Here is a 24,129-nt window from a genome sequence, read left to right on the forward strand (position 1 = left end):
TGTGCCAGGGTGTTCTGTGCGTCTCCAACCTCAGCACAGATATGGGGCGGTGGGGACGGGGGAGAGAGAATGGCATCTAGCGTGGGGGGCTGTAGATTGAACTCTCCCGCGCGAGACCGGCAGCACCATTCGGGAACGGGATCTGCCCCTCCCCGCTCCTGGAGCGTGACCCCTTGCTCCTCGCCCCGAGGCCTGTGGCGACTGGGTCCGTTGGGGCAGAACCATGGAGGAAAAGCCTTTCAAAGTAAGAACTCTTCCCGGGCCCCCTCCCCCTGGGAGCCCCCAGCCTGGGTCCAGCCTGAGTCCCTGGCTATTCTCTCCCTCACCCTTGGCCCCGGGGCAGCTCCCAACGAGCCCTGAGCCGAGCCGACGACTCCAGCCTGCTCTTCCTCTCCTTCCCAACTCCCCGCGGCCCTTGGCTTCCCTCGCTGTATGTGGCCCACAGGCGTCTTTGGGCAGCCATGGCTCAGACAAGTCGAGCCCAGACAACGACATCCGGAATCTGTGGACCAGGGCCACGCTGTCGCAGCCGAAGCTGAATGTGCCGCGGTCCAGCGTCGGCGAGAACTCAGACATGGAGGGCGGTGGCATCGGCCGCAAGTCCCGCCGGTGGTACAACCAGAAGGCCGGCCGCGACTCAGACGGTGGTTGGGAAGAATGGGATGACGGAGAGGACAAGGGCAGTTTCAAACAGGAGGATCTGAACGAGTCCTCCTTGTTGGAGCTGGAGCTGCGTCGGGCCAGCTCCCTGGGAAGCCGTTTAGGGGAGGACGTCGATTCCGTGACCGACACCGGTCAGTGTGGCCTCACAGGGCTGTGGGTATCCACAGGGCAGGGGGCTGGCCAGGACCTCAATATCTGTTGCTGTGAAATGGGGAGGGTGGGGGCGGGGAGAAGCTGTAGGATCCGTTTCCAAGGGTTCCCTTTCCCCGGACGGGCGCCCTCGTTCATCTTTTACGCTTTAAATCAACCAGACATTCTTGGAGCGCCCCCTACCGGGCAGGCGTCGTACAAGGTCCTGTGGCCATGGCACGCCAGGTCCGAGAGACACCTGTGGAAAATGCGCAAAGGCAGCGACGTAGGACCCGTGCTTTTAATGGAATCACTGGGATGGTTGAGAGGAGGGAGTTATTTCCTTGTGTATGGATTTGCTGTCGTTGAGGAGGTGCCTATCTTTCTTTCACTCAGTCGTTGGCTACAATTTTAAGTACCTACTTCTTGCTGGGCACCGTCTGGGACTCCCCTCTACCCCCCCCCCCGCCCCTACAACGGGGGATTAAAACGGATAACAATATTGTAATGCCATCTATTGAGTGCTTGCTGTGTGCCAGGCACTGGGCTTCCTTTGCATGATCACCTTAAACTTCACAACCTCCATAAGGGGCTCTATTCTTATTACCCCATTTGACAAATGAAGAACTTTGAGGGTCAGAAATTTTCAGTCACTGCTTGTAAGCCTCACCTAATGGCGTAGTCAGAACTGGCACCTTGGTGGGTGGGACAATAAAGCCCAGGGTAGTAACCGACTGTCCCATACTGTTTCCCAATAAGGTGGCACCTGGAGCTGGTCTCTGAAGGCCACTCCCCTGCCACCACAAGTCTGCCCGTGTGTTTTGTTTCCTCTGCTCCAGGGAAGACCCAGCGGTCTGCAGATGACTGATCTCTCTTTTTCTCTTCTCCCAGAAATGTCTTCCTCAGAGTCATCGCTCAGTATCTCGAAGCACACACCCCATCGAGCCTACTGGATGGAGCAGCAGAACAGGGTTAGCACCCAGAGAGACTGGGGATTTGAGTGGGGTGGGATGGGCAAGGTGGGGGCTGCAGAGGTGAAGGGGTGAGTGTGGTTTGTAGAGCGGAAGGGCAGGCAGGTTGGTTGGGGGTCTTGGGGCTAGAGGGGGCAGGTGGGGCATTTCAGCTCGGGGCAGGGCTGGGGTCTCTGGGACATCTGAGCCTCTTGCTGCTTCTCCAGCTGCCACTGCCTCTGATGGAACTCATGGAGAATGAAGCTCTGGAAATCCTCACCAAAGCCCTCCGGAGTGAGCCCCTCCCCCAGCTCCCACAAGAGACCCTGAGGGATTTTGCAGCGCTTGGGCCTCTGGGAGTGGGGTTTCAGGACGTGTCTGCCTTGTCAGATTCCCTTACCACCCACCAGTAATTCCAGGAGCCCTACCAAAAGTAAAAAATTGGGGGGCTGGGCACAGGGACACCCAGTGGGGAGAGCATGAGGTGACCCTCAGGGGCCTGGGCTCCAGCCTTAGTGCAGCCCCTCTCTAGCTGATGTGCCTTTTCTAAAGCGGTTTCTCCACTCCCCAATGGGGATGACAGTCTTTGTGTGGACTTGGCCCTCTCCCTCGGTGCTGTGAGGAACCTCTGGACAGTGGATTATTTGGGTCAAAGTCCCCTCATTTGCCCTGCTTGTAATATAAGGCAGGGATGCTGGCTAATGGCTTAGAGTGGGTGGTCCAGGAGGTGTCCACAGAGATGCCTGCTACCACTGTCCTGGTTCAGGCCTGCAACACTCTAACCTTGCCCTCACCCATGCTCCACCTAACTCTCTCATCCTCCTCCACATCCCCCATCTGTTTGGAGTACAGGTGTATGACTTGACCTTTAAAAAAAAAAAACTGTCAGGGCCAGCACCTTGGAGATCCAAAGTTTCCCAGACTAACACAGACCCGAGTGCCAGGCGCTCCTGCCACCCCAGATCACCCGCGTTTCCTCAAATCTCAGGTGCAGCACCGCTGCTGGGGAGGCCATGCTCCTGCTCACTGCCCTGAGCCGAGCTATGCCCTCCAGGCTACCGGTCAGGTATTGGCCGGGACCACTTCCTGACCAAGCAGCTGCAGCGATACATCGAGGGGCTCAAGAGGCGCCAGAGCAAGAGGCTGCACCTCTTGGTGCACTGAGAGCACCGCCTCGGGCTCGGGCTCGAGTGACAGACAGCCCGACTCCAGTTCCCGGCCCCTGTCCCGTCCCCAGACCCAAGCCCGACCCTGTCCACGTGGAATTTGAGTCCTAGATAAATAAAAGACTCTGTGCACGGTCGGTGAGTCAGTGCGTGGCTGCCCGCGTGAGGAGGACGCACGGGGCCCCGCCTTTCCCCGTGACCTTCTCTCGGTCACCGCAGTGACCTTGAGCGTTCTCCGTCCAGGCCCTATTGGCTCCGCCTTCCCGGGACTCGAAATCCAGGACTTCTTGCATGTTTTATGCCTGCGTCTCCCACCCCAGGTCCAGCAGCTGTCTGGAGATACTGGATCTGCGGTCCAAGTGCCCCGATGGTGTAATCTTGGGGGAAGGGCGAGAAGGTAAAGGGGCAGCGCCTCCCTTCTAGTTTGGGCATGCTAGGCCCCGCCCATCATGCATATGCAGTTACACTAACCTCTCCGCTCGTCCCGCCCTCTTATTTACATATGTAAGTCTTCTCCCTGCCCCGCAACTGCGGCCACCGAGCCACCTCGCCCACTTCTCTCGCGCATAGCGCGCCCCGCCTCCTTCGTTGCGTAAGAGCGCTCCTGGTTCCAACCCCCTCCCGGAGCCTCTCCACGTCTCCTCTGGCCCCGCCCCCTCGGCCGCCGTCTTCACAAGTGCGCCGCTCCGGCTCGGCGGCGGTGGGCGGGACCTTCATGAAGGACCGCCCCCTGGCTTTGCCGGCTCCGCCCCGGCTGGTCCGGGCACGCAGGCGCTGCCCGCCCCTCTTGTCTGGTTAGCATAGGGCGCCGAGACCCGCCCCCTGCTTTGCATGCGCACGGCCGGCCCCACCCCCGCTGTCAGCTGGAGGAAGCAGAGTAGGAAGCGGCCGCGATGTCCTTTTGTGTCCTACAAGCCGCCGGCGGCGCCGCCGAGTGAGGGGACGCGGCGCGGCGGGGCGGTGCGGCCCAAGGAGGCGGCGGAGGAGGGGCCGTTCGCGGCCCCAGGCTCACCCCGGCGCTCCGGGCCGCTCGGCCCCCATGCCTGCCCGCCCGCCCTGCCGGAGCCCCAGGTCCGGGGGCGGAGGGGAGCGCCGCTGGGGGGGGGTGGACGGGCGGGGCGCGGGGGCCATGTGCGAGCGCGGCTGGGAGGCGGGCGGCGGGCGGCGGGGGGCGGGCTCCGGGCGGGGTCCGGCTCCAGGACGAGCCCGGGTCACGATTGGGACCGGGTCCAGGGCCAGACGGGGTTAGGGTCCGGGCGGGATCCCGTGTTGAGGTCTTAATGCGTCGGCCTGGGACAGGGGCCGGTCCTGGCTCGGGCTTCACGTCCTGGCCAGGGTCAGGCTTGGGCCTCGGATCCAGTCCCAGGGCAGGGTTCAATCCCGCACCTGGAGCAAGTCGAAGTCCCAGGGGCGGGCCTGGGTGGAAGATAGGGAGGGTTCCCTGTCGGAGAAGGGGCTGTGAAGACCACGTGGGGGCGCTCGAAGGGGCCTTGAGCCACCCTCCTCTCTGGGTCAAAGGTCATCGCACCGGCAGGGGAGAACTTCCTCCTCCTTGGCGCTCCCCATTTACTTCCTGATAACCTGATAGAGGTCCCCCGAGGGCGGAGGGGAAGGGGAGGCGCAGCAACTTTAGGCAACTTTCCGTAGGTGTGCGCAGGTTGGGGGGCGGGGCGCTCCTGAGGTGGAGGATTCTGCGGCAGCTGGAGTGTAAGAGTGATTGTGCTGGCGGGGTTTGGGGGGGGTGGGGTGGGGTGTAAAGAGGTGGGGCCGTGTCCTCCGGTGGGCATGGGATTGGCATGCTGGGGCAGGAGGGGCGGTGTGTCAGGTGTGAAAGGCTCTGAGTGTGTTTCCACAAGGGTCTGTGCCTGTGTGTGTCAGTGTGGAGGCATGGTGAGTGTGTTTGGGAGTGAGTGTGTGTGATTGTGAGCCTTGAGTGTGACTTTGTTTATGGTTTGTGCCCTTCGGGTGGAGTGTGTGAAGACAAACGGGGAGCATGAGTGAGAGCTGGGGCTTGGGGAAAGCCATGTGTGAGAGCATGGAAGTGCCCAGGAGAGAGTGAGCATGTGTGAGCATGTGAGGACACCTGAGGACCCAGGTGAGTGCGAGTGTGTGAACCCACCACTGCCCTTGTTTGCCTGGTTTGTGCTTTTGAATGGAGGATGCCCAGGTGAGGGGGAAATCATCGAGGTCCTCAACATTTGGAGAAAATTGAGAGGTATCTTGCTACTGGCTGGGGATTCCAGTTGGGGTTGAAGGTCACCTGGGGACTAAGGTTACCCTGCTCCCTGGCCCGGGTGGGAGTAGGGAGTTTCCAGGCTTCCCCCAGGTTCCCAAGTGGGAGACCTTGCCGTCAGTTACTGGCCCTGGAGGCTTTGGAGACTCTGTTCCCATGGCAACGGCTGGGGGGGGCCTCTTCATGGGCAGCCATTCCTTGGACTCTGCCCCCCTTCCCTCCCCCTCGATGAGCCTGGAAGCCTGGCCCTAGGCCCGGGGTTGGGCAACCAGGGTGGCACTGTGTCTCTGTCCCCCATCCCAGTGTCTCCCTGTGACCGGACAGGTCTCTCCCTGCAGGTGACCAGCGCCATGTCCAGCCAGGTGGTGGGCATTGAGCCTCTCTACATCAAGGCAGAGCCAGCCAGCCCTGACAGCCCAAAGGGTTCCTCAGAGACCGAGACCGAGCCCCCCGTGGCCCTGGCCCCTGGCCCAGCTCCCACCCGCTGCCTCCCAGGCCACAAGGAAGAGGAGGATGGGGAGGGGGCTGGGCCTGGCGAGCAGGGTGGTGGGAAGCTGGTGCTCAGCTCCCTACCCAAACGCCTCTGCCTGGTCTGTGGGGATGTGGCCTCCGGCTACCACTATGGTGTGGCGTCCTGTGAGGCCTGCAAAGCCTTCTTCAAGAGGACCATCCAGGGTGAGCCCCCACTGCACTTCTGTGCCCTTTGCCCTCTGGGCCTAGTGCTACCCAGTGGGTGCACTGCCACGTGGCAGTAGGCTCCCAAACTGCTGAGGTACCACTTGGGGTTTTCCAGGTTCCTCTTCCCTCCTGGAAGTGCCGTTTCCCTGAAAAGTTAAATAAAGCCACCAGGATGTGTTGATGGCTTGGATGTGGGATGTGAGAGAGGGCTCAGGAAGCCTAGGTTTCTGGGTACTAGAGGCCTAGCACCTTCCACAGTGGCTCTGAAAAATCTGAGACAGCCTCTTTCTGCTTCTAAACTTTGTTCTTGCTTCTGGTGGCTGCTGAACTCTCAGCAGCATAGAACACCCCCGTTCCCCGCGCTTTGGTGGATTTCCCCAAAGCAGCACCAGCATAAGGCAGGTTTTCATGGGTAACTGAGAGGGGCTACACCGTATTTCAGCACCTGACTTTAAAAAGACTATTACTGAGTTTTTCTCACTCAGGAACACATATCAAAACATGAGCAAGATGTGATGTAATAAGCTTTACTTGGGATGTGCCTGTGACTTATATTTTTATAGGAAACACTGCTGACTTTGGGGCAGTAACTTGTACTTTTGGAGAACATTTCTTGAGTGCTTACCCCGTGTCAGGCACGGTGCCCTCTATGTTCGTGATCTCTTACTCCCTGAACAGCCCATAAGGTGCCAGCGCTGTGACCGTACTTGAGGCCCAGGAAGATTTTTAAAACTTTGTTCAAGTCCCACAGGTAGAAAATGGCAGAAGCAGGATTTGAACTTGGGTTGACTTAGGTCCAGAGCTGACTGCCGCCTCTGCTTATTACTTATAACTGAACTTCGGACAGATGGCTCCCAACTGATTGTGACATTGCGAGTGGGTTTTGATTTGGCCAACACCCACTGCTCTAAAACCGTTTGTGCTCTCTAATGGATTTGAAGGCCAGTGAACTAAGGGGCCCAGGCCCAGGCCCAGGCCCAGGCCCAGGCGTCTCCTGCCCACGTTGGACCCCTTCATTCTCTGTTGACTCCGTTGACAAATGTTTACTGAGCCCTAGGCATAGATTGTAGTCATTTATTAGGCATTTGGGCCCTGTGAACCATGCTGAGCATGTTACCTCGACATTCCCTTTCATTCTTACTAGCCGTCTTTGTAGGAAGTCCTGTTTTTATCCCAGTTTTAGAGATGGGAAAACTGAGGGGTTGGGGGCTTAGGTATGGGACTTGCCCAAGGTCACACGGTTGTTAAGAGGTAGTGTCAGGATGGATCCCAGGCAGCCTTCGGAGCCCTTTTTCTTCACAGACCTGTGCTTTGCTGTCCTGACCACTGTTCAGGCCTGCGGACATAGCTGGGACTGAGCCATTTATATTCTAGCAGAGGGAAGAGAGAAAACAGTGAATTGCACAAAACTGTTGTAGTACAGCTATTTTAAGTGCTGGAGGGGGAGGAATAGGATGTGTGCCAAGGAACCCGGCTAGGTTGGAGGCTCTGGAGGTCTTCTCGGAGGAGGTGTCTTGAGCTGCGGGTGCAGGCCTGAATATAGGGTGTAGGAGGAATGTGCCAAGGGCATGTTGGCTGGTTGTGTCATTCAGCCCTGGCCGTACCCCTGTGAGGCTAGGAGGGCCACCATGCGTTCCATCAGCCAGTCAGAAGCTGCCATTACATACCAGGTCCTGTTCCTAGCGCTTGGCCGTCCTGGCCTTCACGGAGCAGATGCTAAAGGGGGAAGACAGATAATAAGACAGATAATAAAACGTGTGTGGTGACTCAGAGGGTGCTGAGAGCTGACGAGAAACTATCAGGCAGGGCAGGTGGCAGAAGAAGCCTGCAGAGGGGCCCCCGACATTCTCACAGCGGGGCCAGGGAGGGCCTCCCGAGGTGACTGGGAGTAGAGCTAAGAAGGAGGTCAGGGAGCGGTGGGCCCTGAGCCTGGGGTCCGTGGGAGGAACAGAGTATGAGGGGGATGAGGTTAAAAAGGTTGAAAAGCCAAGGACTGGAGGCCTCACCGGCCTCGGGAGCACTTGGGCTTTTATTCTGAGAAGGGACATCACTGGAGGCTTTGGAGCAGGGGAGGCGCAGGATCTGACTTGGGTTGAGTGGGTTGTCCTGGCCCATTGTGTTGACATTAACTGAAGGAGAAAGGGACGGAGGAGGAGGCCAGCGAGAAGGTGGGGTGATGGTGACTCGGGGCAGGGGCGGGAGCAGGCATGGGGCACAACGGGTTGGCTTCTGGACATGGGAGGAGGTAAAGCTCGCCAGGCCCCGCTGATGGGTTGGATTTGGGTGTAAGAGAAGAATCAAAGATGTTTTCTGGATTTCTGCTTGAGCCACTGGACAAATGGGGTTGTAGGGTTTGGAGTGGTAGGTTGTGGGCTCCATTTAGGACAAGTGAAGTTTGCCACGCCTTCTAGACCTGCAAGATGCTGAGGCAGTGGAAAACGAGTCTAGGGTTCACGAAGCTCTACTGATAGAAACGTGAAGGCCCACGACTGGTGAGCTCACCGTGGGAGTGAGTTGGGAGGTCCAAGGGCAGCCCTCGGGTCAGTCCTTCGGTGGAAGGAGTGTGGAGGATGCACAGAAATGACAAAGTGGCCAGTGAGCTGGAAGGAGGTGGTGTCCTAGAGGCAAAGGAGACAAGTGTCCAAGTGTTTGTGGGAGCAGGACGTGATCCATGGCATTAGATGCTCCTTTAGGCCAAGCAAGATGAGGACAAGAATGGAGCACTGGATGTAGCAATATAGAAGCCACTGTGGCCCTTGATGAGAACAGATGGGGTTAGTAGAGCCCAGAGACGTGGCTTGACAAGAGGCTTGGGGCAGAGATCAGCCTGACTCCCTGGGTCCCAGGTTTCCTTGGCCTCGTCAGGAGCCCCCAGCCCAGAGGCCATTCCCCTCACTGTCCCGGGCTTCCCTGCCCCACTCAGGGCACCGCCCCTCTCCCCAGACCTGCACTTGCCCAGGGCGCGTCGGGGCTCTCCTATCTTCTGGGCCCCCTCCGGGCCCTAGGAGGCTGCCACTGGAGCCCTGCCTCTTCCTGGCAGGGAGCATCGAGTACAGCTGTCCGGCCTCCAACGAGTGCGAGATCACCAAGCGGAGACGCAAGGCCTGCCAGGCCTGTCGTTTCACCAAGTGCCTGCGGGTGGGCATGCTCAAGGAGGGTGAGCGCTGGGCAGGGGCCCGGGTGCATGGGGCAGGGGTGGGCGAGGCTTGGGGCGTTCTGTGGGAAGAGACGGGGCGGGAGGGCTCTGCAGAGCAAGCCACCCCCAGCCCCACGGACACAGCCTTGTCCTGAAATTCAAGGTGTACGTCTGGACCGTGTCCGAGGCGGGCGGCAGAAGTACAAGCGGCGGCCAGAGGTGGACCCGCTGCCCTTCCCGGGCTCCTTCCCTGCTGGCCCCCTGGCGGTAGCCGGAGGCCCTCGGAAACCCGGTGAGCGTGCTGTGGGCCCTGGGAGCTCTAAGGCTGGGATGGGGCTGGGACACGAGAAGCCTGTTAGGTGTCAGTCACCCAGAATGGATAGCATTGGCATCGGGATCCCGGTCTGCCCTTCATCTGTTCATAGCATGTTTCCCTGAAGGAGTATTTTTGAAAATGATCTTTATCAGTCCCTGAGTAGTACACCTGGGACCAGGGAAAGACTTTTCTCACACTCAGAACCTGTCCATGGACTTGCTTTCCCTGGGAGAGAGTGGGAGGCCTTCCTGGAGAGAAGTGGCCAAACCTGGCTGGCCAGTGGCTATCAGGAATGCCATGGGGGGTGGTGGTGGCTAATTTGGGGCAGATGCTTGACCCCAAAGGGGCCTGCAAGGTGATGAATTCGAGTGCCTCTTCCAACTGTCCCAGCAGCTCCTGTAAATGCACTCGTGTCCCACCTGCTGGTGGTTGAGCCTGAGAAGCTATATGCCATGCCCGACCCGGCGGGCCCTGACGGACACCTCCCGGCTGTGGCTACCCTCTGTGACCTCTTTGACCGAGAGATTGTGGTCACCATCAGCTGGGCCAAGAGCATCCCAGGTAAGGAGCGCAGGTGATCCGGGGCTTCCCTCTGTGGGCCAGGCCTGGCTCTGGTGAACTTGTTCAGCCAGGTCTGCTTCCCACTGTCCTCCAGGCTTCTCGTCACTGTCACTGTCTGACCAGATGTCAGTTCTGCAGAGTGTATGGATGGAGGTCTTGGTGTTGGGTGTGGCCCAGCGCTCACTGCCACTGCAGGATGAGCTGGCCTTCGCCGAGGACCTGGTCCTGGATGAAGAGGGGGCACGCGCCGCTGGCTTGGGGGAGCTAGGGGCTGCGCTGCTGCAGCTGGTGAGGCGACTGCAGGCCCTGAGGCTGGAGCGTGAGGAGTACGTCCTGCTGAAGGCCCTGGCCCTTGCCAATTCAGGTGAGTCCGGGGCGGGCACCGATGGGAGTCTCCGTGAGGCCCTCCCCTTGGTAACCCTGACCGTGGCACGGTCTCATCTGGCAGACAGGGACAATTGGGGCTTAGGGGAGAAGTGACTTGTTGAAAGTCCCAAAGAAGGCAAGGGCAGGCTCAGGAGCCGCACGTAGGATTTCGAGCTCTAGGGCCATCTTTACATGGAAAGTGAACCACCTAGCGGGAAGGAAGGGGGGGGGCAGGGGAAACCAAAGGTAGCCACAGTTGAGGGAGAAAGGGGGGGGCCCTGGCTCATGAGCAGGAGCAGTGAGTGGTGCCTCAGGCAGCCCCTCAGATCCATGTCAGGCTCCTCCTCGGGCCCCATCCAACAGTGCTCAAGCAGGTGTGGGCTCTGCCCTTTCTGGAGACGGTCCACGCCCACAGCATCCCTTCCTCTCCTTGCAGACTCTGTGCACATTGAGGATGCCGAGGCTGTGGAGCAGCTGCGAGAAGCTCTACACGAGGCCCTGCTCGAGTATGAAGCAGGCCGGGCGGGCCCCGGAGGGGGTGCTGAACGGCGGCGGGCGGGCAGGCTGCTGCTCACACTACCGCTCCTTCGCCAGACAGCGGGCAAGGTGCTGGCCCATTTCTATGGCGTGAAGCTGGAGGGCAAGGTGCCCATGCACAAGCTGTTCTTGGAGATGCTCGAGGCCATGATGGACTGAGGCAAGGGGTGGGCATGGGTGGGGGTGCTGGCAGGACCCGCCCAGTATGGGGTCAGCCCCAAGGGGGCAGAGCTGGGGTCTGGGCAGTGCCACAGCCTGCTGGCAGGGCCAGGGCAATACCATCAGCCCCTGGGAGCAGGCCCTACGCCCTCCCCTCCCCCCTCCCAGGGGGTCTTAGAAGCTGGGAATGTGTGCGCCCAGGCTCTGGGCACTGTGCTGCCCCTTGCAAGCCATAATGTGCCCCCAGAGTGTAGGGGGCCTTGCGGAAGCCATAGGGGGCTGCAGGGGACATGGGGGGGGGCAGAAGCCTGATCTCAGGGAGGGAAGGGAGTGGAGGCCACAGTCTCCCAGCGGGTGATGCTTTTGCTGCTGCTTAATCCAACCCCCTCTCCAGAGCAGAGGGGGATTTGGAGAGCAAAGGCCCCTGCCCCCTTCGCTCCTCTCCTCATCATTTGCATTGGGCATTACTGCCCCCCCCTTGAAGCAATAACTCCAAGCAGGCTCCAGCCCCTGGACCCCTGGGGTGGCCAGGGCCCCCCATCAGCTCCCACCCAGCCTCCTCGGGGGGGGGGTAGGGAGAGCACTGCCTCTATGCCCTGCAGAGCAATAACACTATATTTATTTTTGGGTTTGGCCAGGGAGGTGCAGGGACATAGGGCAAGCCAGGGCCCAGAGCCTTTGGCTGTACAGAGACTCTATTTTAATGTATATTTGCTGCAAAGAGAAACCGCTTTTGGTTTTGAAACTTTAATGAGAAAAAGAAATATATCGAGCTCAAGAACACTGTGTTTCGTGTGTCACTGGGTCCAGGTTTGGGGATACACGACAGACCTAGCAAACAGACTATACATCAGCAAAAACATTCCTGGTTACAGACGGAAAAACTAGGCGCCTGGCACGATTAAGTCTCGGTTTCCTCATCACTCAGCAGCATGTTGGGGATCCCGCGACTGATGGGGAACAGACGTCCAGACTCTGGGCACTGCAAGGTGCCCTCCAGCACATCCACCTGTGGGGAAGGGGGAGGGAACAGAGATGAGCACTGGCAGCCTCCTCCGGCCGTGACGGGCCAGGAAAGCAAGCGATGGGCCGGTTCTCACCTCCAGCAGCACGTGGTGCATCTGCCTCAGGAATTTCTCATCGTGCTCATACCCTTCAATCGGCCCTTTGGGCACCTCGACCAGATGCAACTGTGGGCAAAGGCCTAAATCAGCTCTGGGCATCCCGCCCCTTGCTTTGACGCCAGGTTCCCCGGCCTGAGGGCAAAAGCCTGCGGTGGGACCACCCCACCCCAGGGTGAGCACGGGCGTCGGGGAGGGTCCTCACGGTATCCGCCGCCTCCAGAAGCGCCGCCCACTCCACCTTGGGTATCATACGCGCCACGAAGTCAGGGTTGAACTCCACGGGGTTGATGCGGACCTCGGTGGCCTGCGGGGCGGAGGAGTTTCGTTAGGGACAGGAGCCTGGCTCCCCTACTCCGCCCAGGAGACGGGCGCGAGACTGGCCCGGGCCGATACCTGGAGGCGCAGTGGGAAGCCACGGGGCCCCACCCCCCGCACATGCGAGCTCAGCAGGTTGTGCGTTAGCAGCTTCATGTCGCCTCAGCGCGCTCTCAGAAAGCCAGAACCGGAAGAAGGCAGAAACTCAGCTGCGTCACTTCCGGGGCCGCTCCATTCTCCGTCCCATTGGATGGCTCGGAGGAGCGGAAGTGGCGAACATGCTGGAACTTCTCGTGCTAGCCGAGTAGAGGTATTTGAAAAGCTTTGTCGGATCACGCGCTCCTACCGGAAGCGTCCCAGTGGGAGATGACTACGGCGCAGGCCCAGTGGTTTCCATTCGCTGGGAATTATGCACAGTGTACATCGTATGTAAAGCAGCCGCAATGCAGCGGCCTTCGTTGCATGCCAAATAAACATGTTTTTCTCCTACACCAGCGCCTGACACCATCGTCTCCCGCCCCTCGCTTCCGGTTAAGGAAAGGAAACATTGCAGGAATCCGTAAACTAGGCCCATCACAACAGCGACACCCCATCCTTGTATGCAAATAAATTGCGCGGCTGCCGGAAGCCCCGCCCATTCGTAACTGCGCCGGTAGTCCAGCCCCAAATGCAAATAAGCTGAGCGCTCCAGAAGCTCCGCCCCTGCACGCGCTCCTAGGCCTGCGCACTGGAGGAGCCTCTCCGGGGGCGGGCACGGCCGGGGCTCCGCCTCTCGCGGAGGGGACACTCCGGGGCACAGCCCGCCAGGCCCCGCCCCCTGCCGCGGCTCCGACGCGAGGGCGGAGCGGCAGTGCGCTCTGAGTTTGTGCATGTCGTTTGTTCAGCTGCGCGTCCTGAGTTGTCGGGCAGGCTCGGGTCTCGTCCGGGCAGCTGCCGTCGGGTCTTCAGCATCGACGCCGTCGAGAGCAGGCGGGTGCCGGCAACCAGGCAGGGAGTGGACGCTTGGCGGGGCCTACGGTTTCAGAAGCGCCGCCTCAGCCATGGCCCCAATCAAGGTGACCGCTGGCCGGGACCGGCCTGAACTCCCCTCCCGCCAGTCTTCCCAGTGCTCTCCGTCCCGCATGTCTGGGGGAGAATCACCCTCCTTGCTGCCCTCCGACCCCTGCGCGCTCCGCCGGACGCTCCTCCCGTAGTTCTCCTTCTCCCCTCAGCAACACCCCGTGGCTGCTCCCCTCCCCTAATTCTCGCCAGTTTGGGGGACTCGTACCCCGTCTGGACAGCCTCCAAGGCTCTCGAGCCTTCCCCTCGTCCCCTTTTCACTTCCACTATGCGACACCCTGTGATGTGTCTCCACCATTTTAGGCGATTGAATACCATGGTCTCCTCCGCCTTCTGGAACCATCTCCTTTGCCACAGGGCCCCTTTTCAACCTCCATACGTGCCCCTACCCCCATACTCTCTTGTACGTTTTTGTTATATTCCTGGGCGTCATTCTTCACCCCATCGTCTGAAACAAGGGTTTTCTCTTAAAGCCCCTACTGTGACTCCCCCGTTCCACTTCTCCCTTGCTCATTCCCACTCTTCTGCTGAGTCTTTCATCCCCTCATCTGGACCGATCCCCTGCTCCTGGGAACCACCTCCCTTACCCTTCCACACTCTTCTGAGACCTCCTCCTCCTCCTGCTTAATCTTACTCCCAATCCCCGATTTGCCCTCCTTTCGTGTACCTCCTCTGGCTCCATGAAACCCTCACAACACTCCCAGGTAGACTAATCCATCCCCTTTGAGAGATGCCTTTTATTTTGTTACCCTCTCCCCAATTTTTCCATCTTCTGCTGCTCTCCTTTTTTCTCTTCCTGAGGGCTGGACACTTAGACCTGGCCAGGGTCCTCTCCCTCCCTGTTGTCGGGGTCTCCTCCTCACCCCCCAAGACATTCCTTGCTCTCCTTCCCTGCCCATTTATCCCACTTCTTTCCGGTAAGAAACCACTCCTTGTTTACTCAACCTCTTGCGACACCCAGAGAGGCCTCCTCTCCCATTTTCTTTTGTCACCAACAGGCTGGTAAAAGGAATAGGGTCCACTTTGAAACCCGGAGGATGTGGAGGAACCAGGCGGTGGGGGAAGAGGGGAGGGCGGCTGGGAGGGACCTCTGGAAACTTTGACAGGTTAGGACGTTAGGGCTCTGTCAACTCTGCTCTACTAGGAGCAGCTGCCTGGCCCGGTTTAACGCCTTTCTCTTGGCTCCTCCTGCCCACTCCCTCATTCCCCAACTGCTTATCCCCTTATCCAGTCAGTCAGTCTCTAGTTGTCTTTGCTCATATACCAAGTAACCAAGTAACTCCTTACCAAGTCATTCCCTCTAGGTGGGAGATGCCATCCCTTCCGTGGTGGTTTTTGAAGGGAACCCTGGGAACAAGGTGAACCTGGCAGAGCTGTTCAAGGGCAAGAAGGGGGTGCTGTTTGGAGTCCCTGGGGCTTTTACCCCCGGCTGTTCCAAGGTGAGACCTGCCCTTCTGGGAGTCAGCGGTTGGAATCTCGTGTCCATGTCTGTATTGTTCCTAAGTTCTAGGGCAGCTTGCTGCGAGAGTATGTAGTGGTGGTGACAGTTACAAGGCCTATCAGAGCAGGGCGCCTGGGTGGCTCAGTCGGTTAAGTGTCTGCCTTCAGCTCAGGTCATGATCCCGGGGTCCTGGGATCCAGTCCTGCATCGAGCTCCCTGCTAGGTGGGGAGCCCGCTTCTCCCTCTCCCTCTGCTGCTGCTCCCCCTGTTTTTGCTCTCTCACTCTCTCTCTGTCAAATAAAGAAATTAAACTCTTTAAAAAAAAACAACCACAAAAAATAAAGCCTATCAGAGCGTTCAGAAAAAAGCGGAGGCTGTGAAAAGGTCATGGCACCAGGAACGTAGGAGAAAAGGGTATTGTAATTAAATCCCACATCTGTTATTGATCTTGCTGGTGATGGGCGACGTGGAAGATACTCGGGTAAATATAGTCACGTCCAAGGGAGGTTCATGGTGACCACAGAGCGCTCAAGTTTGGTTCCGAGCTTCCTTGCCTCCAAGGCAAGAAGGAACTGTGGCTGACACATTTCTAATTGATCAAAGATATTTAAGAGGGAAGTGAGGAGGGCCGGGAGATAAAGCGTACAACGCAGAGCAGAGGCAGTTATCACTTTGCTGACTCTTTGTGTCCCCTCCTAGACCCACCTGCCAGGATTTGTGCAGCAGGCTGAGGCTCTGAAGGCCAAGGGGGTCCAGGTGGTAGCCTGTCTGTGTGTTAATGATGTCTTTGTGACTGAAGAGTGGGGACGAGCTCACAACTCTGGAGGCAAGGTGAGGTATGGGTCCTGCAGGGGATCAGGGGCCAGGGAGATTTTTCTTTGACCTTTACTCTCTCCTTAGGTTAGGCTCTTGGCTGACCCCACTGGGGCCTTTGGGAAGGTGAGTGCATCCCTGCAACCCCTACCCTATAGGGTGGTCCCTGTGCCAGGCCTTGGATGCATGGAGGGACATGGCTAATGTGGGAAGCAGCTGGTGGGGGCAGGGCTTGGTCTGTTCTGGAAGTTTCTAAGCCTTGTCTCTGCTTTTCCTTTTAGGAGACAGATTTGCTACTAGATGATTCATTGGTGTCCCTTTTTGGAAATCGTCGGCTCAAGAGGTAAAAGTGGGAGGGTCCTCTGTGGGGTTCCTCTGCCACCCCTTCAATTTCCATTCCCAGCCTCCAGGCCCAGGCTGTTGTAATTGGCTCAGTCTCTCTCTTTTTATTTTTATTTTTATTTTTTAAAGTCTTTTTTTTTTTTTTTAAGATTTTTCATTTATTTATTTGACAGAGAGAGACACAGCGAGAGAGAGAGCACAAGCAGGGGGAGTGGGAGAGGGAGAAGCAGGCTTCCTGCCGAGCAGGGAGCCTGATGTGGGGCTCGATCCCAGGACCCTGGGATCATGACCTGAGCCGAAGGCAGACACCCAACAACTGAGCCACCCAGGCGCCCCTCTCTCTCTTCTTAAAGATTTACTTATTTATTTTAGAGAGAGAGCAAGCGTGCAGAGGGAAAGGGAGGGAGAGTTTTTTTTTTTTTTTAAGTTTTCATTTATTTATTTGATAGAGCACAAGCAGGGGGAGGGGCAGAGGCAGAGGGAGAAGCAGGCTCCCCTCTGAGCAGGGAGCCTGATACGGGACTTGATCCCAGGACTCTGGGATCATGACCTGAGCCCAAGGCAGATGCTTAACCAACTGAGCCACCCAGGCGCCCCAAGGGAGAGAGAGTCTTAAGCAGACTCCACGCTGAGCGCAGAGCCCGACATGGGGCTAGATCTCACCACCCTGAGACCACGACCTGAGGGGAAACCAAGAGTCAGACGCTTAACCCGACTGCAGCACCCAGGCGCCCCTGGCCCATTCTCTCTTTCTGGCAGGTTCTCCATGGTGGTAGAGGAGGGCATAGTGAAATCCTTGAATGTGGAGCCAGATGGTACAGGCCTCACCTGCAGCCTGGCCCCCAACATCCTCTCACAGCTCTGAGGCCCTGGGCCCATACTCCTTCCACCCTTTCCTGTTTCACCAGTCCAGCCTCAATGGGGGCCACCAAGTGGGAATTGTGACCAAATTTCTGCAATAAACATTTCTGGTTCACGATTAGTCCTTGATTTTTCTTTCTTTCTTTCTTTTTTGAGATTTATTTACTATTTGGGAGAGAGTGTGCACGTGCATTGGGGGTTGGGGGGTTGGGGACGGGCAGAGGGAGAGAAGCAGACTTGTTGTCGAACTTGGAGCCAGGACTTAGGGCTTGATCTCATGAACCTGAGATCATGACCTGAGTTGAAATCAAGAGTCAGACGCTTAACTGACTGAGCCATCCAGGGGCCCCTACTCCTTGATTTTGAGTTGCTGATTTGCTGAGGGCCAGGCCTTAGAACAGTCACAACTGTGAGGGTAGTGGGCAGGGGCTGAAGGGCTACTAATGGGGGATCCTGATTTCATTTTTCATTAGGGCGAGCCTTTGAATGAAGTGTTAACGAAGCATCAATATACAGATTGGGAAAGGACCAGTGGTCTGAAGAGCAAGGGAAGGAGCAGTCTGTGCAGAGGGAGTAGGCCCTAGGCAGACGTGAGCTTGGCTTGCAGCCATGACCTTTTGCATTTGTTCTCTGGGTGTTGGCTGACCTCATGTAGACCATAAACCTCAGGGTAGAGCTTTGATGCTAGGTAACCCCAACCTGGGCCAAGCTTTAGCCCCACCATTCTTTTAGACTCTGTCGAACCCCTCCCAGGAGCACCCTCATCCCAGGAAGGGCTCCTGGCACCTTGAGGCCGACCGACTGGTAGAAAGGGCTCCATCAGTGGAGGCAGTACTGGTTTAGTCCAGGAGAGCTTCCTGGGAGAGGAGTCTGGGTGAGCTGTTCCAGGGGAGAAGATGCCAGTGAGGCCTGACCAGTGCTGGGTGTACTGGGGGGCAGAGAGGCCAGCAGGGTCTGGGCTGCAGGCCAGTGCTGTCTGCAGGCCCTGCCCTTGGGCCTCTGGCTTTTGACCCTGGGAAGCCTTGCACTTGGCATCAGGCAGCGATTACTAGGTCCCTGCTGTGTTTAGGAGCTCATAGTCTTAAGGAGGGCAGACACTTAGAGCTGCCTCTTCAGGTAGTAAGATGATCCCGTGGGGTGCGAGCCTGAAAGCCTCAGGTGGAGAGAGTGCCGGAGTCAGCGGCTGGGCTCTCCGAGTCTCCGGTCACATGGGTAAATGGCTGGCCGCCAGCTCCCCCACAGGCTGTGGGCCCTCCTCCTCTTCTCCTGCAGAACTCGTGCCCCCCAGCGCCTCCTTGCCATTAGCCCAAGCCCGGTGTCTGTTGCTGCCACCAGCAGCCTGCTTCTTTTACTCGTGGCCTCTTAATCTGAGGCCCAGGAAGGCCTCTGAGAGGAAGTGTCCCCTCCGGGGTCCTGTTGCCATTGACTGGGCCTCTTGGCATGAGGGGGCTCCCAGGGCCTGGGTGACCCCTTGCGTGAGCACGATGGGAGTCAGGTGTGAGTGGAGGTGGCCATATACCTCAGCTTGCCGGGGTGGGTGGTGTCTGTGGGCTACTCTGGATACCGGAGGGCCTGAGATCAACGATCACATTGCAAGAGAATCTGACAGAGCTTCATCTCCTGGGCGGACACACTGTGTTTCAGGGTTGTAGATACAGGGCAGGGCAGGCCAAGGCAAAGGGGCCTGGATCAGTGGGTTCTGGAGGCTTGGAGCTGTACCTGGCAGGGCAGCGGGCATGAGCTTCCTGGGCTGTTGGTAGCCGAAGGGTTAATGTTAAAACAAACCCTGAGGGACGCCTGGGTGGCTCAGTCGGTTAAGCGTCTGCCTTCAGCCCTTCGGCTCAGGTCATGATCCTGGGGTCCTGGGATCGAGTCCCGCATCGGGCTCCTTGCTCAGCGGGGAGCCTGCTTCTCCCTCTGCTTGTGCTCTCTCTCTCTCTCTCTCTCTGACAAATGAATAAATAAAAAATCTTTAAAAAACAAACAAACAAACAAACAAACCCTGAGACATTCACCCAACACATCTCCAGCTAAAACTCACCCACCTGTCCTGACCCTCCCAAAGGCATAGCAACTCTGACCTGGAAGGCCAAGCGTTTTACTCAGCATCAGCAGTTCTGGCCTTTTCTGGGTCAAGAGCTGAGAGCCATGCCCTCTGCCTTAGAAAATGCACGTCACCAGGCGCCTGGGCGGCTCAGTCGGTTAAGCATCAGCCTTGAGCTCAGGTCATGATCTCAGGGTCCTGGGATTGAGCCCTGCGTTGGGCTCCCTCTGCCGCTTCCCCCACCCCCCCCCCCCCCCCCCGCCGCCTGGCTCGTGCTCTTTCTCTCTCTTAAAGAAATAAAATCTTTAAAAAAAGAAAAAGAAAATGCACGTTTGGACATATGAACACCCTTTTTAAGGGTTTTGAGGAGACCCCCTGAAGTCCTTCCAGAAATTCCAGGTGAGTCTCCACCCCGCCCTGGGAGGCATCATACCAGAGTGGGGTCACCAGACTTTGGGCTCAGACCACTAGGCTGTGAATCCTGACATGCTACCGAGAAGCTGGTGACCTTGGGCAGGCTATTTAGTTTCCCTTGACCCCACTTCCCTCATCTTTAAAGTAGAAATAATCCTAACCCACCTCATAGGGTTGTTGGGAACAAATGAGAATGTATGGAAAGCACTGGGCACAGTGCCTAGCATGCAGTAAGAACCCAAGACATGGTTATAAAGAGAAAAAGAAACAAACAAACAAAAAGAACGCTTGCTCTCCACCATGTAGCCTGTGTGTCGGTGGAGAAAGAGCTAGAGCGGTGCCTGGATGGCTCCGTCGGTTGAACGTCTGACTCTTGATTTTAGCTCAGGTTGTGATCTCAGGGTTGTGAGATTGAGCCCCGGTCCGGCTCCGCTGAGCACAGAGTCTGCTTGGGGTTCTCTCCCGTTCTCTCCCTCCCCTGCTGCCCCTCTCTGTGAGCGCTCTCTCTCTTAAATAAATAAAATCTTAAAAAAAAAAAAAAAAAGCAGCTAGGAGTTGGGAGAGAAGTCAGACCTCAGTCCTGTCATTAGCGATTCCTCGGTTTCCTTGTCAATATAACGGGCTAGTGACTCTCTTATTATCCATGTATGTAGGTCCCCAGGATTCTCCATACATTGTCTGGCACCTGAAGCCTCACAGGTTAAGGAGCTGGGAAAGCATCCGTGGGGAGAGTCCTGGCCGGGCCCTAGGGAGTCAGACCCGAGCTTCTGAGAGAAGGAGAGGGTCAGAGGGGTGCTGGCATTCCTGTTCCAGACCTGGGGCTGTAGTTCTGCAGGCACCATGATCAGGAGGATATTGACCCCGAGGGAACTCACCTTACTGGTCATGCTTGGGGTTTGGCCACACAGATGTTGAGGAGTAGCAGTGGAGAGAGAGGATTGTGTGTGTGTGTGTATGCGCACGTGTGTTTACACAACTCCTGGAGAAGTTTGGATAACATCTGTGTGAACGCACAGATTTGTGGTACTAATAAACATGCATATCAATCCACCAGGGTGTGAATATTTGCACTGATTCTCCCTGCTTGAGCTGGAAGTCTTTTTTTTTTTTTTATACTGAACACAGGTAAGGTGCCCTGCTTGGGATGCGTTTTGGGAAACAGTAAAGAAGTGAAGGATGGGAGAGAGAGAGAGAAAGCTATCCTTTCTCCAGCTTCCCGGATATTGGTTCCCATTGGTTCAGCATAAGTTTGAACCAAGCGGGTCTGAATTAGAACTAGATTTGCTTGAGGGTGATAACAAGTCCAGTGATTCGAGACAGGGGCTTAGCTCACAGATATGCAATAGGAAGGTTGACAGTCTAGGGCTAGTACAGCAGCTCCATGATTACAAGGGACCCATGCTCCTCCTATCTTGCTGCTCTGCCGTTTTAAACATCTGTCTTCTACCTCACAATCCAATGCGGCTGCTTGAGTTCCAGTGGCACCCGCTGCTGCTCCTGTCAGCCTTGGCAGGGACAAATCCTAAGCTGTCCCAGGTCCCTGTGTGGTCACCTCATATCCCCAGTGACCCTTCTCCAGCCTCTCTCCTGCTCCCTGCAAACCCTGGTCTCCACAGTCACCCCAATGCCCCAGCTTGTGGGTCCTCCAGCCTCTTCAGCATCTCCCGACAATGTTCATCACCTGGGATGCCCCTCCCTTCCCTACCCCTGCCCAAAGTGCTCTACCCTTCGAGGTCCCAGGTTGGTCCCGTTTGCTGAGGACCACTGCCCTGTTCCTGTCCCTTGCCTGAACCATCCACATGGGCCACACCCTCAGCTTCATCAAGGACGGAGGGGGTTTTTGACATATAATTCACATATCATAAAATTCACTCTTTAAACGTGCACAGTTGAGTGGTGTTTCACCGCTTGGACGACCATCCCCGCCACAATGACAGATCTTGAATTTCCACGACTTCTCCCAAGTTGAAGTCACTCGTCTCTTCTGAGCGATGCACATGTGCCCATCCTAGTTACGAAAGGCGTGTTCCGACTTCTAGGGGGTTTGCTTGCCTCCACGTGCCCCTGCGGTCACATCAGGTGTCTTGCACCCAGTGGCTGTTTGCCAAGAGTTCCAGCCAGGCCTCAGGCTGGGCTCCGGGGACATGGCGGTGAGCACGCCAGGCATGGGCCCTGCAGACACAGCCGTCAGGTGGGACTCCAGGCTCCAAGCTCCTGTCCGAGCGAGCTGGCAGTGCCCTGGCAGCTCTGGTCCCTGCCTCGACATGCCCACCGTCCCACAGGGGTGCCAGCCCCCGGATGAGCACTTGCAGTCCATGCAGGGGAGCTGTGACAGGGCAGCCCAGGTTGGGGTGTCTGGGGTATGACAGAAGGACTCTGGCCACTAGCCCACCCTGCCACGGGGTATGGGAGGGGGAATGAGTTCTAGCCGTGGGCTGGAAGATGAATAGACGATGGCCAGGTGAACAGAGGTGGGAAGGGTGTTCTAGGTGGCAGGAACAGCCTCGCCAAAGCCTAAAGGTGAGCAAGGGGAGCAAGGTCTGGGCAAGCAGATATTTAGGGGTTTTGTCCACAAGCCACAGCTCAGTTGGCTTCTCTTGGTGAACATCGGTGTCTCTGATATTTGGCTAAGGGAGGCTTTGGAGGGAGACTTTCTATTTTTGTTTCCTCCTGGACTCCTTCCTCGGGGCGTGTTCCCCAATGCTGGAGTGTTGGGTCACAGGGCTCTGGCGGTTTTAATGGTCTCTGGAAACTCTGAGGCCATTTTGACAGCCACCAGTGATGTGTGCGGCTGTGTCTCTCCTCACCATGTGCCAATCCGGGCTTTACCTCCTGGATGTATTTTTCCTAGCTTAATGGGCACTTAATGGTATCTTGGCACGGTCTTTCATGCATGTGTCTTTAATTATGAGGGAGACTGGCAACCGTGGGGCTTGGCAGCGCTCTCCCTGTGCTCGCTAGCCAGGTGCTGGGCTCCAGCCTCGCTCTCCCACTAGCCAGCAACAAGGGAGCGGGGAGCAAGGGAGGTGGTGCAGCTTTTGGGTTTACCCTTAATTTTACTGACCCCTGAGCCCCTCTGAGCCCCATTCTTCTTATCCCTGACATAGGAATTCATTTGCTCAAAAAACATGACTTTGGCCGCCTTCTGTATTTTGGCTCTACCTCTTCCTGGCTCTGTGGCCTTAAGCAAGTGACTTAACCTCTCTGTGTGTCAGTTTCTTCATCGTCGTGGTCTCCGTGGCTCGGCACCGTGAGAACGTGGGAAGATGCACAGCAGAGCGGAGTAAGGCTAGGAGGGAAAAGGACTGGGGTCTGCTTTAGGAAGGGAAAATCTTTTCTGAGAAACAGGCCATCCAGCGAGAGCAGCAGAGTGAGAAGGAGCCAGCCGAGGGCAGAGGGAGGGTGCGTTTGTGGGGGGTGGTTTCAGTTTGGAGGAACAGCAGATTTCAAGGGGTCCAGGATGGGAGTCTGAGGAAGCAGGGAGGAGCCAGGAATGAGCTTGGGTGGACGGCTGGGCCCACTCAGCAGAGCCTCGGGTCTCGAAGGTCATGGTGAGAGGTTAGAACTTGATTCAAAGCACAGGGAGAAGGCACTGGAGGGTTTTAAGCAGGAAAGGTTCATGAGCCAGTATTTCCAAAAGACTCTTTGGGCTCTGGGTGGAGGCCGCCCGGAGGAGGACTGGTGCTGGTGTCCGCCTTGGTAAGAGTCTCAGGGTGAGGCAGGGCGGGTGCCCCCTAGGAGTGTGGGGGCGCCCTGGGGCGAGCAAGCCAAGTGTCAGGTGGCGGGGGCCGTGCGGTGTCATGCTCTCTTCAGCTGCTGGGGCTCATGTCTTGCAGGTGGCCCCCTGAGTCCCCAGGGACCTGGCTCGGCCCTGGGCAGGTGGCCCTGGGTCCCACCCTCCCTGACTCTCTGGCTTCCCCTGCCTCCTTCCATCGGGCAGCTGGTTCAGGCCACCCCACTGGGCGTTTCTGCTCCTGGCCCACTCTGGCTCCATTATTTCTACCCCCAAATGGTGGGTAGGAAAACCACCCCTTCTTAGCCCTTGGGTGGGGAGGAGGGAGTCCCTCAGACCCAACACCAGAAGCCCAGGTGCCCAGAAGGCCCTGGAGACTGGTTTTTTGTTTTGTTTTGTTTTTAATTCTTGAGCTTGGGGCCCTGAACTTTCTGGTTACGGGACTGGGCCCTGGGCAGGTGCCCCGTGGGGCTCTGGGCCTGCTGCAGGCAAGGGGCGAAAGTGGCCCTCTGACTCAGCTCTGGTTGGTTCCAGGCTCTGGTTGGCCCTGACCACCACTTGCCCTGGCCACCCTGGGCTCTGCTTCCTCAAACCCCAGGGCCCTCCTGCCTCTGGCCTCTGGGCTCGGACCAGGGCTATCTAGAGAATTCAAAACCAGAAGGGAACTGGGAGATGGCATTCCACCCACTCCTACCCTGTGAAGATGGGGAAGCTGAGCCCCACGGGAAGAGATTGCCGTTGATTAAGTTGTCCATTTGTCTGTCTGTCTTTCTCTGCTTCTTGCCTGCCTCCTAGATCCCCATGCTGTCAGTAGTGGGAGTTGAACTCCCTTAAAGACATGTATCATATGCCCTCACTGATATGAGGACTTCTTAATCTCAGGAAACAAACTGAGGGTTGCTGGAGTGGTGGGGGGTGGGAGGGAGGGGGCGGCTGGTGATAGACATCGGGGAGGGTATGTGCTATGGTGAGCGCTGTGAAGTGTGCAAGACTGTTGAATCACAGATCTGTACCTCTGAAACAGATAATACATTATATGTTAAAACAAAAAAAAAAAAAGAAGAAGAAGATAGCAGGAAGGGAAGAATG

The 24,129-nt window shown here is 57.3% G+C and overlaps 4 protein-coding genes across 12 annotated transcripts; 3 read left to right on the top strand and 1 right to left on the bottom strand.

Moving 5' to 3' along the window:
* Positions 1-101: 101 nt before the first annotated feature.
* CATSPERZ (catsper channel auxiliary subunit zeta) lies at positions 102-3,037 on the top strand. Of its 5 annotated transcripts, none has more exons than XR_003517477.1 (6): positions 102-244; positions 446-794; positions 975-1,165; positions 1,684-1,763; positions 1,970-2,036; positions 2,731-2,936. XR_003517477.1 is itself a non-coding variant. In XM_027579855.1 (5 exons), the coding sequence occupies exons 1-5, from the start codon at positions 224-226 to the stop codon at positions 2,904-2,906; spliced, it is 627 nt and encodes a 208-aa protein (XP_027435656.1). In that variant the 5' UTR covers positions 102-223; the 3' UTR covers positions 2,907-3,037. The 5 variants fall into 5 exon arrangements, 3 of the variants coding, with proteins under 3 accessions (XP_027435656.1, XP_027435657.1, XP_027435658.1); XR_003517476.1 differs by having other exon boundaries at positions 2,797-2,927; XM_027579855.1 differs by lacking the exon at positions 975-1,165 and having other exon boundaries at positions 2,797-3,037.
* A 723-nt stretch (positions 3,038-3,760) lies between these two features.
* On the top strand, positions 3,761-11,230 carry ESRRA (estrogen related receptor alpha). Of its 5 annotated transcripts, none has more exons than XM_027579300.1 (7): positions 3,761-3,979; positions 5,480-5,816; positions 8,860-8,976; positions 9,119-9,247; positions 9,665-9,832; positions 9,927-10,196; positions 10,635-10,894. In XM_027579300.1, exons 2-7 carry the CDS (start codon positions 5,492-5,494, stop codon positions 10,892-10,894), a joined length of 1,269 nt encoding a protein of 422 aa, XP_027435101.1. In that variant the 5' UTR covers positions 3,761-3,979; positions 5,480-5,491. The 5 variants fall into 5 exon arrangements, with proteins under 5 accessions (XP_027435101.1, XP_027435098.1, XP_027435102.1 ...); XM_027579297.1 differs by having other exon boundaries at positions 3,836-3,979; positions 9,662-9,832; positions 10,635-11,230; XM_027579298.2 differs by lacking the exon at positions 3,761-3,979 and adding an exon at positions 4,113-4,615 and having other exon boundaries at positions 9,662-9,832.
* A 395-nt stretch (positions 11,231-11,625) lies between these two features.
* Positions 11,626-12,571, bottom strand: TRMT112 (tRNA methyltransferase subunit 11-2). Its single transcript, XM_027579302.1, has 4 exons — positions 12,412-12,571; positions 12,221-12,322; positions 11,995-12,084; positions 11,626-11,903 (listed from the first exon to the last, which is right to left on the bottom strand). Exons 1-4 carry the CDS (start codon positions 12,487-12,489, stop codon positions 11,796-11,798), a joined length of 378 nt encoding a protein of 125 aa, XP_027435103.1. The 5' UTR covers positions 12,490-12,571; the 3' UTR covers positions 11,626-11,795.
* A 12-nt stretch (positions 12,572-12,583) lies between these two features.
* PRDX5 (peroxiredoxin 5) lies at positions 12,584-16,970 on the top strand. Its single transcript, XM_027579676.2, has 7 exons — positions 12,584-12,692; positions 13,012-13,388; positions 14,697-14,831; positions 15,533-15,664; positions 15,734-15,772; positions 15,928-15,989; positions 16,748-16,970. The coding sequence occupies exons 1-7, from the start codon at positions 12,584-12,586 to the stop codon at positions 16,851-16,853; spliced, it is 960 nt and encodes a 319-aa protein (XP_027435477.2). The 3' UTR covers positions 16,854-16,970.
* The last annotated feature ends 7,159 nt before the right edge of the window (positions 16,971-24,129 follow it).

This window comes from Zalophus californianus, chromosome 11, assembly GCF_009762305.2.
Source record: "Zalophus californianus isolate mZalCal1 chromosome 11, mZalCal1.pri.v2, whole genome shotgun sequence".
NCBI classification, from domain to species: Eukaryota; Metazoa; Chordata; class Mammalia; order Carnivora; family Otariidae; genus Zalophus; species Zalophus californianus.

Bases quoted from the DNA above. Each gene is read 5' to 3' on its own strand.
- TRMT112 (XM_027579302.1), bottom strand. From the start codon at position 12,489: ATGAAGCTGCTAACGCACAACCTGCTGAGCTCGCATGTGCGGGGGGTG. The intron at 12,323-12,411 runs GTATCGGCCCGG...TCCGCCCCGCAG, and splicing joins GCTTCCCACTGCGCCTCCAG to GCCACCGAGGTCCGCATCAA. The intron at 11,904-11,994 runs GTGAGAACCGGC...CCTTCCCCACAG, and splicing joins TGCACCACGTGCTGCTGGAG to GTGGATGTGCTGGAGGGCAC.
- CATSPERZ (XM_027579855.1), top strand. From the start codon at position 224: ATGGAGGAAAAGCCTTTCAAA. The intron at 245-445 runs GTAAGAACTCTT...TGTGGCCCACAG, and splicing joins TGGAGGAAAAGCCTTTCAAA to GCGTCTTTGGGCAGCCATGG. The intron at 795-1,683 runs GTCAGTGTGGCC...CTCTTCTCCCAG, and splicing joins CGATTCCGTGACCGACACCG to AAATGTCTTCCTCAGAGTCA.
- PRDX5 (XM_027579676.2), top strand. From the start codon at position 12,584: ATGGCTCGGAGGAGCGGAAGTGGCGAACATGCTGGAACTTCTCGTGCT. The intron at 14,832-15,532 runs GTGAGACCTGCC...GTCCCCTCCTAG, and splicing joins TTACCCCCGGCTGTTCCAAG to ACCCACCTGCCAGGATTTGT. The intron at 15,665-15,733 runs GTGAGGTATGGG...CTCTCTCCTTAG, and splicing joins CTCACAACTCTGGAGGCAAG to GTTAGGCTCTTGGCTGACCC.
- ESRRA (XM_027579297.1), top strand. From the start codon at position 5,492: ATGTCCAGCCAGGTGGTGGGCATTGAGCCTCTCTACATCAAGGCAGAG. The intron at 8,977-9,118 runs GTGAGCGCTGGG...CTGAAATTCAAG, and splicing joins GGTGGGCATGCTCAAGGAGG to GTGTACGTCTGGACCGTGTC. The intron at 10,197-10,634 runs GTGAGTCCGGGG...CTCTCCTTGCAG, and splicing joins CCTGGCCCTTGCCAATTCAG to ACTCTGTGCACATTGAGGAT.